This window comes from Ostrinia furnacalis, unplaced genomic scaffold, assembly GCF_004193835.3.
Source record: "Ostrinia furnacalis isolate ACB-3 unplaced genomic scaffold, ASM419383v2 OfSCF4122, whole genome shotgun sequence".
Classification (NCBI taxonomy): Eukaryota; Metazoa; Arthropoda; class Insecta; order Lepidoptera; family Crambidae; genus Ostrinia; species Ostrinia furnacalis.
In genome coordinates, this window is record NW_021134361.1 from 678,260 (window position 1) to 697,277 (window position 19,018).

Consider the following 19,018-nt stretch of genomic DNA (forward strand, 5'->3'; position numbering starts at 1 on the left):
CTCGATGTTGTGAAATCTCTTCGTTTCAGCATTTTACATTTTGTATTTAGTTATTTCGCGCATAAAACCCAAAAACCATTTCGAAATTAAAGAAAACTGCCCCCGTAGACAAGTCACAAAAAGTTGCAATTTTAATTTCAATAACTTCATGAATGCGCTACATAAACAAAACGACGGAACCCCTGAAAAAATGGAAATATAATAATTTTTCAAAATACTTTCGAGGGACGAAGAGATTTCGAAATCACAACTTGTTGTTACACGTTATAAAACGTTTCTTAAATCTCAATGAGGGAATTAAAAAAAAAATTTTTTGACAATTGTTTTGTTGACACCTGTCATTCCTGTCAATCATCCCTGTCATGCGCGCAGCGAGCTCAAAAATTTGGATTAATTTAATTTTTACGGAAATTTATTATAAATAAATACCCAATTTAACAGAAGTCATGTCTAATAAATCGGTACTTCCACCGAAATTCGCTGACGGGCCGCATGGTTTAGGTATGCATGACGTTAACAGGAGTTAAAAGAAAATCCTTTAGTACCGACAAGTGTTTTAAAAAATAAAAAATACTTTATTCCAGGTGATCCAGATGATAGGAGTCTGCGGAAAGTTGAAGTAGAGGTCGTGATACCAAAGCTCATGAGAGAAAAAGCAAAAGTAGAGAAATGCCCAAAAGAAGTTTTTGATTTTGAACAGTGCTGTAAAGAGTCTTCACTACTAATGGTGGTAAAATGTAGAAAGCAAAACTCAGCTCTAAAAGATTGTATCACAGCTTGGTATAGAAATGATGAGTTTAAACAGTTATGCACTGAAGAATATTTGAAGGAGCGTAGTGAATATAGAAGAACTGGAATAAAGAAAGCTACTAAAAGAGCATAAAGTTTATAATTTAATGTAGTTGTTATGTAGTGTAAATACAAAAATTGTTTAATCATCATCTTCGTTTATTGCAATTGGCATTTTTCTTGATAACACAATTTCCCGTACACTGTAAACATTTAGATTGTCAGGAATATCTATGACATCCATATCTGTTTTTTTTACTTCTGCTAGCATAATTTCCTGTAAAAGAAAAATACATGAAGGTATTCTTATTTACTAAATTCAAAAGCTACATTACTATATCAATTATTTTTATTATAGCTACATCAAACTAAAAGTCTTAGCTCTGATTACAGCCTGAAATAAAATTCTTTACCTTTACTGTTGTAGTTGCCATTCTTAGATGACCAAGAAGGGAAACCCAGTCAGTCTGCTCTTCCTCACATTTGATCACTACAATGTAATCTGCATGCATAATTCCTGGAGCTTCCTTGTACAACACTAAAAACAACAAATCTTATTAGAATGAGGTTGCATGTAATTTTTTAAAATTGAAAAGAACACAACTTACAGTAATCTCCACCAAACTTAATCCCAGGCTTTACAATATATCCTTTAGATCTAAAATAATGATATACTACATATTTTGGAATGAACATGAAGTCTATATTCAAAAACAGTTGCCAACACTGGTCTGTACTTAACACTTTTCCATCACTATTCAGGATTTGTAAGCAGCCTAGACCATATGATAAGAAGAATGCCTCACAAGGTGTCAACATTAATTTCTCTGGCACCTTCACTTTATTGAGGCAACATTTAGGTTTAAAATTGGCAAAGTAGTTATCTCCTTCTGAATCACTGTCTGGAGCTATAACCACAAGATCCTGTTTATCACAAGTACTAAATGCATCCATGTTAATAGGTACAGGAATTTCCTCCCCCGATTCACAAGCTTCTCCCTCATCATCACTGGACACCAAATCTATGACATCTTTCTTTTTACTCTTCTCACCATCTTTTATAATCTTTGCTGTGAGCTCATCTATGTCTCTGAAAAATGTATCAGACTCTTGTGTGTCCTTCGACTTACTAAACTTTTTCTGCCAGTCAGTCCTTTTAAGAAACTGTCTCTTTCTCATCATACTTGGGCTGTCATCATTTTGTATTACTTTGGGTTTAGAGCGAGACAGCGAACCTTTCCCAAAACACCCCATATGATGTAGCATGGCCATTTCTTCAGATGATCTCACTTCAACATTAAAGCCATTGAAATACCCAGTGAATATAATCCGCATAGTACTATCTAATGGAAACCGTAATGATTCAATTGCCTTCGGAAATAAGTTATTTGGGTCATTACTTTGACAATCATCTGATTGGGAAGAAGTCATGATGACAAAAGCGCTGGCCAGTTTCCAAATTTATTTACGGCCGATGTGTCACGTCACGGTTCCGAGTAAATAGCGTAAAATATGAAACTGTAATAAAAAAAATACTGTGAAATATTAAACAGAGTGACTATGAACTAAGATAAACAAAATTCTTGCACGTTTTAGCTTACCGGTTGTTGTGTAAATAGCAAACATGAATTTGTCAAAGAAGGTGGAAGACAAGTTTAATCGTAAGTCTTTTAACTTTTCTTAAATTCACTTTGAAATGTTTCTTAACTTTCACACAATATTAATAACATAAATTTTCCACGAATTTACAAAGTCATGAAAATTATTTACAATTTTCAATGTTTTTTTGCGAAAATTTGACATTTGACATAACATGACATTTTTGTATTATGATGTGAAATTTATTCAAATTATTCAGAGTATTACCTATATTTTTTAGAATGAATCATAATATTTTAGAATAAAAATATAGCATAAACCAATTTAAATTATTAAAGATACGGTCGATTAAATAAAAATATTTTAAACGAATGTAGGTAATAAATTTCCGAACGAATATCAACACAAATCACAAATGTCATTTTTTTAGTAGGTTGCAATATTATCGATGCTAATCAGTGTCGACAACATAAAATCTAATATTGCTATCTCGTTTTCTTTCAGCGAGAAGAGTATTCATAAGAGAAGGTAAGAAAATAATTATCACAGTAATGGTAGCTCACTTCACTTAATACAGTCACAAGACCTCTCAGCTGAGGCTGTCTGCTTTTCGATTTTGTAAATCCAAGAATTCCCTGAATTCTATCCCAATTTCATAGCGGGATTAGATTTTATAGCCAAAATGGCTAATATTAACGATGAAAGTGTGAGCAAACTTATACCCACGCTGGGAGATGATAAAATCGGTAAGGTTCTGAGATATACTTTGTATTATTCCTGAAGTCTTGTTTTGCGCACCTAGTTATTATGGTTTGTGTTAAAATTTCTAGATATGATTGCTGCTACCAGTGTGTTGCAAATTCGAGCCAGCGAAATCCGTCAATCCCAAATTAATTGGCAATCTTACTTGCAGTGAGTATTGATCGTAAATTACGTCATAAATGCGTGTTCCAACCCTTTAATTCGTATTAAATTTGTCTTATTAGATCGCAAATGATCACCCAGCGTGACCATGACTTCATCGTGAACTTGGATCAACGCGGGCACAAGGACCTGCCCGACAAGAACCCCGACACCTGTGCCGAAGTGTTCCTCAACCTGCTGACCCATATCAGCAAGGATCATACAATCCAGTATGTCTTGGTGCTGATTGATGACATTCTCTCGGTAAGCAATATCTCATTATTGTCTGAACTCAAGTAATGCATAACCAGTCATCCCTCATCAAATTATCAAATATTTGCAATTTTTAATGTTGATTGCAATTAGATAACTGATAAACAGGTTATACATATATGGGTCATTCCACAAAAATATGTCAACTCTTAGTCCGCGCCACATTTCACATGGAATATTTGTTAATATTTTATTCCAAAATTGTTAAATAACAGCTCGCAATGTGTTTTATTCATCACCCATTTATATTTTTTTAAACTATTTTTAAAACATCTTAAATTCCTTTTAAATAACCCATAACGTCATTCCCTAGTCATGTCCGTACTCCAAAAGTTTGTGTTTTGGAACCCATATTTATAGAAACATCAACTTGATCCTTTGTTTTAATTAACAAATAATCTATTTAAACGTATATTACACCAAATCCTATTAATATTTTGCGGTTTCAATAAACAATAATTTGATTTTCTTAAGTTGAAAAAGAGTCCACAGCTTTTAACGTCATTCCCTCGCCACGCACTGATTTTATAATTTTGCGCTTTAATAAGTATTTAGAGTGAATGACATTTAGTTGAGTTTAAAGTACGATACGAAGTTATCTTTAGACCATACGGACTTTGCGGCTACCGTTCTTTGAATTAGTGCAAACGTGCCAATTGTTGCGGGAACATGGTGTTGATCCAGTCGCTTCGTCAGTCCCTAGTTGAGTAGCTTTATTGATTACAATAGGAAATTGTATATAATTTAATAGTATTTACGTGTAGTTTTTAGGCTATTTTCGGCACATCGTTTTAAGCATCTTATAATATAAAATTAATCTGCATTTGTGTTAAGTTTTACTCCAAATCGTCAGTCCCTAGACCGTCAGGCCCTAGCTTTTAATGGCGCTAGGGACTAAGTTACTAGTTATGGAATGACGTTTTTTATAAAGTGAAAATTACAAAACAACTACATTAAGTATATTAACTTATCTATAAATGTTAAGGTTATAAATTTTATACTTTATAAAAAGTCATTTGAGTAATGTAGTATGAAAAAATTTAAAGTTATAATTTCTCCTAAAATAAAGCATAAAGTGACTGGCCCTTTTAGACATAACATAATTAATATATAAACTATTATTTACACTAATAAAGTATTCAAAAGCACCTTAAAAAAGTTTAGGACAAAATGATGTCGAAAATATACACATTTTCATGGAATGACCATATACATATAATTCTAAACATCAAATCTCAGGAACAAGTCAACACATCAAAATATTTTTCCTATAATTTTTGCATTCCTTGAGGTTTTATATTAATTGTTTTTACTGATTATCATTTCCCACACACAAAGTGCAACTGATCAGGTAAAGCACACAACCATGTTAATACCTATTAATAAATATTTTTATTTATTATGAAACACAAACGGTGTAAATGCAAACTTTATTTGATCTATATCTTTTATTTATAGGAGGATAAATCCAGAGTGAAGATTTTCCGCGAAAATAGATACATAAATAATGTGTGGCAGCCATTTTTGAACCTGCTCAATCGCCAGGATGAGTTTGTGCAGCACATGACTGCGCGTATCATCGCCAAGCTCGCCTGCTGGCACCCTCAGCTGATGGACAAGAGTGACTTGCATTTCTACCTCTCATGGCTGAAGGACCAACTCAAGATGAACGTAAGAACACTCAATAATCTGTAATTCTTATTAGAAAGTTTTTAAACATTTTTGTCAGTTGTAATTTAGAACAAAGTGCCTGCATGCAAAATATTACTGATAGTATTAAAGTTAAATCAATAGCAATTTTTGCATGAGGTTTTATAGCATGTCTAAGTTGATTTTGATATGTTTTTGTGATTTTATTGTGTATTGTCAAGCTGGGGATCATTACACCATACCATCACTAATGCTTTGCTAATTTACACTAATATTTTTTGTGTTTCTTTTTCTTTATAAGTTCTATTTCATCATTTTTTTAAATGATTAGGAAAAGTTTTGCAGTTTTAAATTTGTTTATTTTTGAACACTCAATAATATTAATTCAAGTACTAAAGGATTTTGTAAAATTACCTAGTTCTATCTACCAAGACTTCATTATGTAAAGAATTCAATAGTCACCACCCCATGGATTTTTTTAATTCAAGTAATCTTTTCTAATGTATAATATAATTAAAATAATCATGCTATCTACCTCACTAACATCACACAATTAACGAATAAAACCAAAAACAAGCACACCTATTACTTTACTAAATTGCAAACTAAAGTATGTAAGTAAGCACTAGGCCAATGAATGGGGAAAAACCATACAAATATGTAAATAATTCAACACAAATATTGCCACTATTGGTTAGTATCTTAGAATGAAAGCATTTTCAGGTGGGCGTCACAGTAGAAAAAGTTCGTAATTATTTCACATTCATCAATCATCTCATTTACATTGTTAAGTATTGCTGCACCTCAAGATTTACTCATCATTTACTTTATTTCATCAATAGACAAAAATATCTAAATAGACACTGCCATATAGTTAGACGATACAACATAGGTACATGATTATTGTAATGTAATTTATAAAATATTTTTTAAAGTCACTTACGTTTTTCATTTATGTTCATTTCTGTTTCAATTTTATCACGCCATAGTAGGCACCTATAACAACAAAGTAGTTAAAAAATTAGACAAAATCACAATATTCATGTAACAACTTTAATTTTTAACGTAATTTAGTAGAATTTCTGCTGTCTGCAATAACAGTATCATTGTGTTCTAAACCACTGAAACTTAACGTTGTGAGTATCATCCGCAAGTATCACGCATCGTGGGGCGTAGAGGCAAGTACCGCGACTGAAAGGTTTGTTTTCTGGCAAGGCGGAGAAAATGTCCGCCGAGTTAGCACAGGCTGAGCAGGTTATGTTGGCGCATGAGAAAGAGCATTTCGCCGTCGAAAAGATCACCAAACACCATCAGCACAAGGAGAAGACCGCCACGGCCGAGGGCCCTGAGAAATATTCGAGCCTTTACAGCTCTTTCGACGAACTGAAACCCCATGAGGACTTGCCGCCTGGTCTGCATCAGGTACTCTACATAGAAACACGAAAATAATCCTATACAACTGTCGTAGATCTAGGATGTGTCTAACAGAAATGTGGGTAAACCGTTGAGATATGAAAAAATATAAAATGTGAAATAATTACTAAAATGTGATGTATTTTCTAACATTTATAAATTTTACTTATAACATTACTCATTAACCATTTGCATGCTTGCTCGCATAATTACTATTTTCGCTAATATGTCATTACAAAATTACAAGGAATGGAAAAGCTTATGTATAAAGTCTGTTTTATTATGTAACAACTTGCTTTATTTAGCGTCTGTTATATCCATGTAGCTTTTGTGGAAATTTATATTTTATGAGTTTAAATTATTGTCTTTCTACTCTGAAAAGTTCCTAGTACGTAACAATGAAAAAATCTTCTTCTCTTCTATTTGTGATTCCATCTGCAGTTACGACGTAGCTGCAATTTGTACTTGGCTGTATGTAGCATGCATGCTATCTGCATATTTATTTTATTATTCGTCACTTTCGTGGCCGAAAACCAGCTAAATATTGTTATGCATTATAATTTATAATGTATGGAATCAAATATCTTCCAAAAAGGTAAAAATTACTTTTTTTAATATTTTAACATCTCTATAAAACCTTTGTGGTACTCTATGCTCAACTTGTGTTTTCTTTTAATATTCGTTAAAATTTTTGAATGATCCTCAATCTTTGGTGGGTAAAATTTATTTTCAACCTCAATTTCATTTAAACCTAACGACTCCCATGTTGATCAGGTTATTAATATTTATTTTAATACTTTTTTATAACGACTTGCACAGAACAACGACTACATCCAGTCGGTAGCGCGCTGCCTGCAGATGATGCTGCGCACCGACGAGTACCGCTTCGCCTTCCTGTCGGTAGATGGCATCTCCACCCTGCTGTCCATCCTCGCTTCAAGGGTTAACTTCCAGGTAAGGGTCTATAAGTTTTGCAATTAAGAATGTTACTAGGTATGCAAAATCACTTGAAACCTATGTTACAGTTAGGCTTTTACATTTACAAATACATTAGTTTTTATTTCATTCAAAAATACCCAGTAGTTATGATTTTATAGGCATTCAAAGTTCGCTTAAATATTGAGTCCCGCCGACGGTCACGTGACCCCGCGTGACGTACATTCACAGTGGCCGCTCACTAGAAAACGGATATAAACATACTTAAATACATTTTTTTGTAAATACAAACTTATTATACATACTAGCTGTGCCCGCGACTTCGTCCGCGTGGAATAATGACTTTGGGTAGGCACTTTTATTAATTTAGTCTAATTATTTTACAAATAGCTTTTGCCCACGACTTCGTCCGTGGAGAAGTCGAAAACGTTCTCATACGATTATTTTAAATGTTTTAACGTTATTATCTAAATGTTTGAATACTTTTAAAATATAAAAATCAGGTTAAATAAACATGAAAATATTTTTTTCTTATATTTTATGAATATGCAGCTCGGCCTTTGATCCGGTGAACGAAATCGAAAACTACACCTACCGCAGTATTATTGGTAAACTTTTTTTTATATTTTCCTACGGGTGCTAGAATCACCAAGCTTCCAGCATGCCACTGGCCGTGGGAGAAGGAGCTTTTCCTCAAGACTACTCCCACTACCTCAAGCGCCTCCGCCAAAACTCTCGCGCGAAAATGAGTTTATGTATACAGCGCAAGCAGGTGCCCGCGGCATGACTTTCATGCATTACTATGCATTGTTGGGCGAGCGCACGCAGCGGGCACCCACTCCGAGGTTAAGTGGAGGCCCCTAGAGTATGGTAGTCGTTAACATGACGTCATGATTGTAAAAAAATGCACTAATGAGTAATTAATATCAACTTTGAAGCAAATCACCACTAAAATAACTTTCTACCCCTTTTTAACATAGTTAGGGGGTGCATTTCACTAAAATACGCCACCTTCCAGCTCCATCATCAGATCAGCTCCATGTCATCATAATATTGCATGGTCATCCAAATCACATGTGTTTGCGAAATTTCAGCTTAATCGGTTGCCTGGAAGTGGGTCTTAATTCAGCTTGTAAGATTCCACCCATACAAATATGAGCCAGTCACTGTAATATGACGTCACGCGCATATAATGGCGGGCCGGCCGCCGCCCGCACTTTTAAAATTCAATATCTTGGAAACTAATTGACGTATCGAAATAATTCTTTCACGTGTATTTTTTATTTTTAACAGAGAATACAGAAAGCTAAAAAACAAAATTAGTGAACATTCTTCATTCAGTAGGTAGGTACTCACTGAAACTTCTAGTAAAATGAAAATACTCGACCGCGAAAGTGATAATGATCAAACAAGTAAACGGGTCTCAGGCTCGATCTTACCACCAACCAAACTCGAACTAGCTATACCACCAACCAAACCAAGTAGCAAAATTTTCTACTTGGTTTGGTTGGTGGTATAGCTAGTTCGCCTGGGTAACTACCACAATATTACCCAATTCTGTCGCCATAACAACAATGTTGCATCAGGTAATATGCAGGCCAAAAGCTTCTGCATTATAGATGAAAATATGCGATCCTCTTTATTTAGAACGCCTGGTCAGAGCTCTGTGCAATGCTAGTTGAGAAACATAAAAGGGGTCCTGATTGACCCATTCAAAGTCAATTACGTTGTTTATTGTGCAGCGGTCAGTATTGAACTCAAAGGTCGAATAATATTGTGTTTCGTCCTGTGGGTATTTTTCTTATCAAGTAGAACAATCTTTGAAGTAAACCAAATGACGAATGCAATGAAAACTTTATTATTTTTTAATTAAACTTTTATCCCTCTTAGAAAATAAAACATGTTTGATAATTTTATGATAAATGAACTGCTTAGCCATTTGTGAACCTAAAATAGAGGCTGACAATAGTGTTTGAGTTTCATGCGCTGCTTCTTCTCAACACTAGCGCACATTTCCTGCAGCAGTGGCAGTTTACCTAGGGCGTGAAAAAGCGCTTTTTAAAAGCATAATTATTGCAAAGCAAACTACTACGCGTTGGTTCCCGCTGAAAACCAGCTTCTCGACATGACCACGAAATAGATTCCTATTTTGTGACATGACGTTTGTGTTATGTCGCGATTTTTGCTAAGCGGGCGGGGCGGTTTATGCCTCTTCAGAATAGTTTATCTTTATGAAATGTATGTTGTACTACAACTTTTGTTTGTTGTTTTTTGTATACTGAACTAGCGGCCGCCCGCGACTTCGTACGCGTGGATCCCGTTTTACTCCCTTAGGGGTTGAATTTTGTAAAATCCCGTCTTTGTAAGCCTACGTTCTAAAAGGAACCCCCATGCAAAATTTGAGACTCCTAGCACTTGCAGTTTCTTAGATTTCGTGACTAGTGAGTTAGTCAGTCAATCAGTGACCTTTCGCTTTTATAGATTTTCTTATCTTACTTTTATATCTTAGGTACAATACCAGCTGGTGTTCTGCCTGTGGGTGCTGACCTTCAACCCGCTGCTAGCTGAAAAGATGAACAAGTTCAACGCCATCCCGATCCTGGCGGATATCCTGAGCGACTCCGTCAAGGAAAAAGTCACGCGCATCGTGCTCGCTGTCTTCCGCAACTTGATTGAGAAGCCTGAGGACTCGCAGGTAAGGTTTTTTTTTTAAATAAGAATATTAGCAATTTGTAAATACTTAAACCCTTGTGGTAATAAGTGGTGATAAATGTTTATCGCGCCATTTTATCTATTTTACGTGATAGGCCCATACATTTATCGTCTGATATCATCGATACGATTTTATCACTACGCGCATCCTAGCCCCGCGCGAGCTATAATTTGGAGGAAATCAGGGGTTGGCCACCAGCTGTGTTATGTGGCGACTCCTCAGTTCCATCCATAGATTTTTTTATCAAAACCTTTGTGTCCATAGATTTTTTTATAAAAACCTTCGACCACCGAAGTCACACAATTATTGAAGTTCCTGAAGACCTCGAATATTATAAATGTTACTTGGCTCACCATCTCAAAAGATTGTGGACTCCTAATCTACATTACATCGATTAAATAAACCATTTCATTCATGTTCTAAAAGCCTGAGAACTTTATCCTACTTAAAAGACATTTTTGGAAACCTTTATGTTAGATTTTAATTTAGTTAGCTTGCGTTGTGAGAAGTACACATTAGCCACTGTCGATCGCTCTAACCAATCTCAAATTCCAGACGAGCTTTTACATTTTCTCCAGGAACTTAGATATTTCATTCTCATTATAGGTCGCCAAAGAGCACTGCATCGCCATGGTCCAGTGCAAGGTGCTCAAGCAGCTGTCCATCTTAGAGCAGAAGCGTTCAGACGACGAGGACATCATGAATGACGTGGACTTCCTCAACGAGCGCCTGCAGGCCTCCGTGCAGGACCTCAGCTCCTTCGACCAGTACGCCACCGAGGTCAAGAGCGGACGGTGCGTGCTCTTACACAATATTGACCATGTTAATGAGTATAATGGGAAGTAGGTTAAGTGATCGCGCGTCGATGACGTCATGATGACGTGGACTTCCTCAACGAGCGCCTTCAGGCCTCCGTGCAGGACCTCAGCTCCTTCGACCAGTACGCCACCGAGGTCAAGAGCGGACGGTGCGTGCTCTTACACAATATTGACCATGTTAATGAGTTAAAGGGAAGTAAGTTAAGTTATCGCGCGTCAATGACGTCATGATGTAGTGGACTTCCTCAACGAGCGCCTGCAGGCCTCCGTGCAGGACCTCAGCTCCTTCGACCAGTACGACACCGAGGTCAAGAGCGGACGGTGCGTGTTCTAGAATTTATAGTCCCATGTACAGGCGTTGGGGCCATTCTAGTTGGCGAGTTGGGCCTGGGATTTTGAATGCATCATCGAATTCAGTGTACTTTATAATTGTCTAGCCGACTTTAGCAGCGCGACGTCTCGTGCGATAGTCCCTCGAATACGCTCATTGCATTCAGTCAATGTCAAGCTAAGGTTGCAAGTGTAAACTTATTTGATTGTGGACACAGTATAATGAGCGAGTTTGGCATTCATTAACCGATCTAAGCCGTAAGATGGCATAACGCGACAGCCGCGCTTATAAAGGTGTTCGTAAGTTACTGCTCTAATCTCCAACCTGTTTTTTGCAGCCTGGAATGGTCGCCCGTGCACAAATCGGCCAAGTTCTGGCGCGAGAACGCTGCTCGCCTCAACGAGCGCGGCCAGGAACTGCTGCGTACGCTCGTACACCTGTTGGAGAAGAGCCGCGACCCAGTGGTCCTGGCTGTGGCCTGCTACGACGTGGGTGAATACGTACGTCACTACCCTCGCGGCAAGCAGTGAGTATACAAACGACTCGTAAATATACACGTGCCTGTGTGAGGTCCTGCTGAGTACAGCGCGGTCAGAAACTGCTGCGTACCCTTGTACACTGTTCATACTACTGGAAAAGTGCCGCGACTAGAGGATTCAATCCCGGACTTTCTTTCTGATCCTGGAATTGCGGGATTGGATATATTCAATCCAGGGAAAACCCCGGGATTAAGAAAATGAAATAAAAATAATATTTTCTAGCTCAAATATCCCGGGATGAATCCTCTAGCCGCGACCCAGTAGTGCTGGCTGTAGCCTGCTACGACGTGGGTGAATACGTGCGTCACTACCCGCGCGGCAAACAGTGAGTATACACACGATTCTGATACGTCACTATACACGTGCCGGCATTGGCGTAGCTAAGGTTATTTTTCAAGGGGGGGGCTGATATGCCATGTCAGGGGGCGTAGCACGGTGGATCGAAATGGCATTAAAGTGGACATAGGGATTTTTTTCGGAAAATCGAATTTTAAAAATTGCCAATCGATAGTCCTTTGCTCACTCATCACGACATGTCATATCACATTTTTCTCTAAACCTGATACTTTAGCTTAAAAAAAATAATTTGTGTTTTTTTTGTATGAAACGAGACATAAAGTGCTAATTTTCTCCGAAGACCTGCTAGATCGTGACTTGAAACAACCTAGGTCGGTATAACTGCATTATTTATTAATATTCTAAGCTATTTCCAGCTGCTCCAAACCGCAACTTAGCCTGTTAAACGATTCCGAAAAAAATTAAAATTGACTCTTCTTGTAATTGTATTTTAGTTCTTTTTTTTTAGAAAAAGCTTCGATTACGGTACTAGAAAGTGATTTTATCGTTAGGTGACATTGTTATCTATTCTCAGAATCTGTTAAACCCTTTCTTTCCTATCAGCGCATGACTTTAAAACAACAATGAAGTTACTCATACCTCGTAAATAACGTGTTTTGCGAATAAGCAGATAATGGTCAGGGGTGGGGGTAAAAAACAGATACGGATTGTTTATTTGTTTTAAATTTAGTTTGGGCTGTGTAACGTCACCAATAACATTCAACTTTAAATGCGGTTTTTAACATGTAATTACAATGGAAGCTATTGTGAATAATATAGATTTGTTCGTAGTCTTAAGAAATACCTTAAAACCTTTCATGGACAGTGAGGAACTTTATAATCACCTTTAGCAGAAAATGGTACATTTGTCAGAAGAAAACAGTGTTAAGTTAAAAAAAGTTTGCCGGAATTTTCGTACTAATCTTAATGGACGATGGACAACCTGTCATCTATCTCTTCCCCAATTTTTAAGAAGAAACAGTGATTGCCTTGAATCTCCAATTAACTGGGTCTGGCAACTAGTTTTTGATGAAGACAAAATTGAGGAAAATGTTGGTTCAATTACTGAACCTAGTGAAAAAACAACGTCAAATATAGATGCTATTACAGAAAACATGTCAATTTCTACACTACATGCTTCGACTACTTCCTTTATCCCGAGGAAACCGTTACATAAATTAAATCAGAAACAGAAAAAAAGATGAATTACACGTTACATAAATTAACTCAGAAACAGAACATTTTCCTCAATTTTGTCTTCATCAAAAACTAGTTGCCAGACCCAGTTAATTGGAGATTCAAGCCAATCACTGTTTCTTCTTAAAAATTGGGGAAGAGATAGATGACAGTTTGTCCATCATCAAGAAGAATAATGGTGTAAAAATCACTTTGATTTTTGGGTATTTCACGTTCTTTGAATTTGTGATTTCTTATTGTAAAATGCTTAAATCTAAGAATTTTCTCAACTAACTATTTGCCTAAAGACCTATGCTATAGGATATAAATGTTTGTTATATCGTTTTCACAGTATTTTTATAAAAAAATCAGCTTGTAAACTGACGCTAAAGTGGAAATTTGAAAACCTGTGAGGACTTATCTTGATAGAATTCTTAAATTAATACTATACTAATCGAAATATTATCTCAACTAACTATTTAGACGACAAAATTGCCTTATTATTTATGCCTATAACATATTTGTAATGTAACTGGTTAATGATTGTAACGGGTTAAAAAAGTACTTATCGGGTTAAAAAAGTACTTATCGGGTTAAAAAAGTAATATGTCGGCCGTTTGGTGTAGTGGTTCGGAACGGACTACTATTCCGGAGGTAGCGGGTTCGATACCCGCACAGTACAAACATTTGTGTGCATGAACATATTTGTTTGTATTGGACTGGGTGTTTTCTATGTATAATAAGTATGTATTTACAACAAAAAAAGTATTTAAGTATGTTTATATCCGTTGTCTAGTACCCATAGTACAAGCTTTGCTTAGTTTGGGACTAGAAGCGCAGTGTAAAATGTCTAAGGATATTTATTATCATTTATTTATTTTATTATTTACTGTTTTTGCGCCAAACGGCGTAAACGCTCTTAACACTGTTTTCTTCTGACAAATGTACCATTTTCTGCTAAAGGTGATTATAAAGTTCCTCACTGTCCATGAAAGGTTTTAAGGTATTTCTTAAGACTACGAACAAATCTATATTATTCACAATAGCTTCCATTGTAATTACATGTTAAAAACCGCATTTAAAGTTGAATGTTATTGGTGACGTTACACAGCCCAAACTAAATTTAAAACAAATAAACAATCCTTATCTGTTTTTTACCCCCACCCCTGACCATTATCTGCTTATTCGCAAAACACGTTATTTACGAGGTATGAGTAACTTCATTGTTGTTTTAAAGTCATGTGCTGATAGGAAAGAAAGGGTTTAACAGATTCTGAGAATAGATAACAATGTTACCTAACGATAAAATCACTTTCTAGTACCGTAATCGAAGCTTTTTCTAAAAAAAAAGAACTAAAATACAATTACAAGAAGAGTCAATTTTATTTTTTTTCGGAATCGTTTAACAGGCTAAGTTGCGGTTTGGAGCAGCTGGAAATAGCTTAGAATATTAATAAATAATGCAGTTATACCGACCTAGGTTGTTTCAAGTCACGATCTAGCAGGTCTTCGGAGAAAATTAGCACTTTATATCTCGTTTCATACAAAAAAAACACAAAATATTTTTTTTAAGCTAAAGTATCAGGTTTAGAGAAAAATGTGATATGACATGTCGTGATGAGTGAGCAAAGGACTATCGATTGGCAATTTTTAAAATTCGATTTTCCGAAAAAAATCCCTATGTCCACTTTAATGCCATTTCGATCCACCGTGCGTAGGGTGCGATAGTATCATAGCTCATGAGTTAGTACCATCAACGAATCAATAGTCCAACATCTATTGGCCACCAGAGCATTTATATGCGCATGCGTGCCGGTGTGTAGTCCTGCTGAGTACAGCGTGCCTAGAACTGCTGCGTACCCTCGTACACCTGTTGGAGAAGAGCCGCGACCCAGTGGTCCTGACTGTAGCCTGCTACGACGTGGGTAAATACGTACGTCACTACCCGCGCAGCAAGCAGTGAGTACAAACGAATCTGAAACGTGTCGGTGTGTAGTCTTGCTGAGTACAGCGCGGCCAGGAACTGCTGTGCTCGTACTGCTGGATAAGAGCCGTGACTAGGAGATCCCGACAGTGGCGGCGTAGCATGGGTTGGCAACCGGGGCGATCACCCCCGTCTTAAGTCCTAAGGCACCCCCTACCCCCCAGGATTTTGGGGTTACCTACCGATTCGAAGATTAAAAGACAATCGCTTCTCAGTATGAATTTTCAAAGTAGCTCGCGAACTCCCTATCCACTGAAGCGAAGAGACATTAAGCAATTCTATTGGTGGAATGTTACCTCGCTCCGGGCCTGTGAACAGGCAGTCTAAAGCCGGGTCCAGGCGGATGTAATGTAATCCACCGTGTAGTGTAACACGAATTCTACGTGTGGACGTCACTACGAGCATTACATGTAACGCTCGCGCCGGCGCTCGAGCTGATCCATCGGCTGTCGGTTTTTGCGCGAACACAGGCACCCCGCTGCTATTGAAATAGATTCGCATACACAATTCGCTTTGAGTTAGTGTGCTGTTCACACTGTTGACTAAAAATGACACGTAATCTTACGTTACACATTACACCCGTCTGGACGCGGCTTAGTATTATGCTATTAGCACTGATCGTTACTGCAGTGTTGACTTCTGAGTAATTTAAGGTTCTGACTTCAATTATTGTAATTCCTTCCAGCATCATCGAGCAACTTGGCGGCAAGCAGCGCGTGATGTACCTCCTCAGCCACGAAGACCCCAACGTGAGATACGAAGCCCTCCTCGCCGTCCAGAAACTGATGGTGCACAACTGGTAAATATAACTTTTTTTAAAGATCAAAGAAATTACTAAGAGTCCCGTGTTAGCCACTCGTACTGAGCTAAATATGCTGGTGTCACGTGTGGGCTCACCACTATAGTCGAGCGGCAGCGGGGACCGAACCCGCGTTCCCCGGATCACGAGTCGGCCAGTCTGAACTCTAAACACTTAGATAAATATTAGCTATTTTAATTTACGTCAAGAAATCAACTGGTGATTTGAGGGTAACTTTTACTTGTTCGAACCCCATTGACTGTTGAACTATTGTGGTGAACCCTATACTTGCTGCAGTTAAAAAATACTAGTCATCTGTACAGTCTATATGCTCGACGATCGGGCTATAGTATTTTTATGAATAATAAAAGACAACCGAATGACCTACGAGTACTACATAATTTGAATTTCTTCTCGCAGGGAATACCTCGGCAAGCAGCTAGAGAAGGAACAGACCGACAAACAGGCGGGCACTGTCGTCGGCGCGAAGGCCTAACAATGTTAATGTATAAAATGATATTGTCATTTGTTGTTGTTATAGTTATCTAAGGTATGCTGGACTTGCAATTTGTAACTATTCATTTTCACATACCGTTATTATGCTTTAAAGTTATATCGAACATTGCGCTATGGTAATATTGTACATACTGTTAATAATGTAACACTCTTTGAATTTGTCGCGTTTTACCATACACACAAATCGTCAACCTCGCAATGTACCCCAATATACTTTTGTCCTAAATAACGTAAATGTATAGCAACCTCAAATCGTGTATTTTATTTAATAATGTGAATGCTGTAAATAAATATTGCAAGCCAATCGTATTATGTGTTTATCCAAATCTAGCATATATTTACTGTTGTTATTCTTGAAATTAAATAATATTTATGTTAAATTGGATTGTAATTTTAGAAAATGTCAAGTGTCGATCAGCACATTCCTGTAACTTCTATGATATATAAAAATAATAAATTGTAATTCAACAATGCTTATGATGTTCTATAGTGGGTGTCCAACTCACGAGTATAGTAGAAATTAATGTAGAAGTGGGATATTATGACGTAACGTAACACGCTGCATCAGTATTGTGAATAAAAAGCCATAAAATAGCTAAATGTGATGTTTTATTCAGCAGTAAAGTCTAATTATTGTACCCAGTAAGCCTTTACTTATGATTTGACTCCATCTACGAGTAATCGAGCCAGAGTGAAGCGTTATGAAGTCGCTGTTCAGTGTATGGCCCGGTTTTCCACCAAGGGCGCAGCAGAGTGGAGAAGTGTCGGGCTGATTAATTTTTGTACAGAATTTGCGCATTGGCGGCGGCGCGGCGCGGAGCTGAGAAATGGAAATAATCGATCAAATTGGTTATTCAAAACGCTTCGCTTTGCTCTGCCCTGGTGGCCTACAGGTATAGGTTTGATTGAGGTAGTTCTCAGAGAAGTTACCAAGCAAGAGAGAAATCTTGGGCAATCTCCTCTTCAAGTACATTCGTACTTGGTCTTGTCGTTAGGTTTTTTCACTACGTCTGTATTTTGGAACGCGAAGCGATCATGACACGAATTTCCGTTAAGTGTCTATAAAAGATAAATCTAAAGCCGTGTACAAATATTTAAAAACTCAACCGTGGGCTAAGGACCATGAAGCTAAAGATAAAAATGGAGGGCAGAGTTGGAACAAAAACTTGAGTCAAATACCTACTTTTATCTATCTCGCTCTCTGCGGCCCTACCTCTCTTTTTAGTGTGAACTGTAGTATTGCTATCTTCTGATTTAAATCTCCTTGTAAATTCTTCGAAATAGCCGAATCACTAACCAAATCAGAAGTTTAACAAATAAATAATTAATATTTGAAACTAAGATTACCTAGTTAAATAAAAAATCACAAAATTGTCGGCCATTTAGGCTTAATGTGTTGGCGAATCAGGAATCCCAATTCCTGGGTAATCGGTACCATGTGGCAACATCAGCCCAATCCGGCCCATCATGGCGGTTGTTTACCATTTTGTTTATTAGGCAGTTAATTTCGTTTGAGATTGTTTACAGGAAATAATCATTGTTTTATCACAAGAATTGGTGCAAAATTGTGTAGTGCGTGGTTGCGGTAGTACGTGGTGTCCTGGAAGTGACATAAGATTCCACGCGTAAGTGTTTATTTCGTGATTTCCGACATTAGATCATTGTAAACATTTTTCACATTTTTTACAGTAGGGGAACCTGTTGTACTTAGGCCAGTTTTTCGAATTTTGATTTTTTGAAAAATAATGGTGATAGTTAAACTTGTCTATTGCAGTTATATTTAAAGATCATTTAATTAACTACATAATTCATTCATAAAATTGTGTATAATTTTAAAAATTTGGGCATACTAGCTGCTAGAAAAAAAAAGGGAAAACTGTCCTAGGTACAACAAACCAGGTGTACCTTGGACCGTGTACGTTGTACCTATTTAAATATAAAAAAATGCTTATATTCGCTTCAATTTGTTAATTTTCTGTTAAATTATTATTTGAAATACCAATTATTACAGTTATTAGCAACAATATCTAAGTAAAAGTATTTTTTAAAAAAGATCCTCATCCATATTTTTTGTACTAATTATTTTTCACAATTTTTTGGCAACAAATCACTTAAGTTTAAGCCGGCTCTCCAGTCCATGTTTAGCCTTACACAATCAACAAAAATATGACAATATTCAACATTTTTTCTAGAAAATTTTGCTGAATGTTGATATGTTATGTCGTGTAGGACAAAATACGCGC

At 36.8% G+C, this 19,018-nt stretch overlaps 3 protein-coding genes across 6 annotated transcripts; 2 read left to right on the forward strand and 1 right to left on the reverse strand.

The window, feature by feature from the left end:
- Positions 1–341: 341 nt before the first annotated feature.
- On the forward strand, positions 342–978 carry Cmc1 (protein). The gene is made up of 2 exons (XM_028312872.1): positions 342–501; positions 585–978. The coding sequence occupies exons 1-2, from the start codon at positions 447–449 to the stop codon at positions 881–883; spliced, it is 354 nt and encodes a 117-aa protein (XP_028168673.1). The 5' UTR covers positions 342–446; the 3' UTR covers positions 884–978.
- Positions 786–2,577, reverse strand: Tsen2 (tRNA splicing endonuclease subunit 2). Its single transcript, XM_028312871.1, has 4 exons — positions 2,391–2,577; positions 1,398–2,307; positions 1,203–1,327; positions 786–1,066 (listed from the first exon to the last, which is right to left on the reverse strand). The coding sequence occupies exons 2-4, from the start codon at positions 2,218–2,220 to the stop codon at positions 932–934; spliced, it is 1,083 nt and encodes a 360-aa protein (XP_028168672.1). The 5' UTR covers positions 2,221–2,307; positions 2,391–2,577; the 3' UTR covers positions 786–931.
- On the forward strand, positions 2,291–17,375 carry VhaSFD (V-type proton ATPase subunit VhaSFD). 4 transcript variants are annotated; one of them, XM_028312867.1, is made up of 12 exons: positions 2,291–2,450; positions 2,893–2,916; positions 3,219–3,300; positions 3,375–3,555; positions 5,023–5,235; positions 6,430–6,636; positions 7,447–7,581; positions 10,073–10,258; positions 10,883–11,070; positions 11,763–11,951; positions 16,146–16,259; positions 16,680–17,375. In XM_028312867.1, the coding sequence occupies exons 1-12, from the start codon at positions 2,414–2,416 to the stop codon at positions 16,753–16,755; spliced, it is 1,632 nt and encodes a 543-aa protein (XP_028168668.1). In that variant the 5' UTR covers positions 2,291–2,413; the 3' UTR covers positions 16,756–17,375. The 4 variants fall into 4 exon arrangements, with proteins under 4 accessions (XP_028168668.1, XP_028168671.1, XP_028168667.1 ...); XM_028312870.1 differs by lacking the exon at positions 6,430–6,636 and having other exon boundaries at positions 2,295–2,450; XM_028312866.1 differs by lacking the exons at positions 2,291–2,450; positions 2,893–2,916 and adding an exon at positions 2,950–3,134.
- The last annotated feature ends 1,643 nt before the right edge of the window (positions 17,376–19,018 follow it).

What these genes read in the sequence shown, in the direction of transcription:
- Cmc1 (XM_028312872.1), top strand. Translation starts at nt 447, where the DNA reads ATGTCTAATAAATCGGTACTTCCACCGAAATTCGCTGACGGGCCGCAT. An exon ending in TGACGGGCCGCATGGTTTAG is followed by an intron (nt 502 to 584) that starts GTATGCATGACG and finishes ACTTTATTCCAG; the next exon opens with GTGATCCAGATGATAGGAGT.
- Tsen2 (XM_028312871.1), bottom strand. Translation starts at nt 2,220, where the DNA reads ATGACTTCTTCCCAATCAGATGATTGTCAAAGTAATGACCCAAATAAC. An exon ending in TAAGTTTGGTGGAGATTACT is followed by an intron (nt 1,328 to 1,397) that starts GTAAGTTGTGTT and finishes TGTTGTTTTTAG; the next exon opens with TGTTGTACAAGGAAGCTCCA. An exon ending in TGGCAACTACAACAGTAAAG is followed by an intron (nt 1,067 to 1,202) that starts GTAAAGAATTTT and finishes TTTCTTTTACAG; the next exon opens with GAAATTATGCTAGCAGAAGT.
- VhaSFD (XM_028312866.1), top strand. Translation starts at nt 3,071, where the DNA reads ATGGCTAATATTAACGATGAAAGTGTGAGCAAACTTATACCCACGCTG. An exon ending in TGATTGATGACATTCTCTCG is followed by an intron (nt 3,556 to 5,022) that starts GTAAGCAATATC and finishes TTTTATTTATAG; the next exon opens with GAGGATAAATCCAGAGTGAA. An exon ending in CTTCAAGGGTTAACTTCCAG is followed by an intron (nt 7,582 to 10,072) that starts GTAAGGGTCTAT and finishes TTTATATCTTAG; the next exon opens with GTACAATACCAGCTGGTGTT.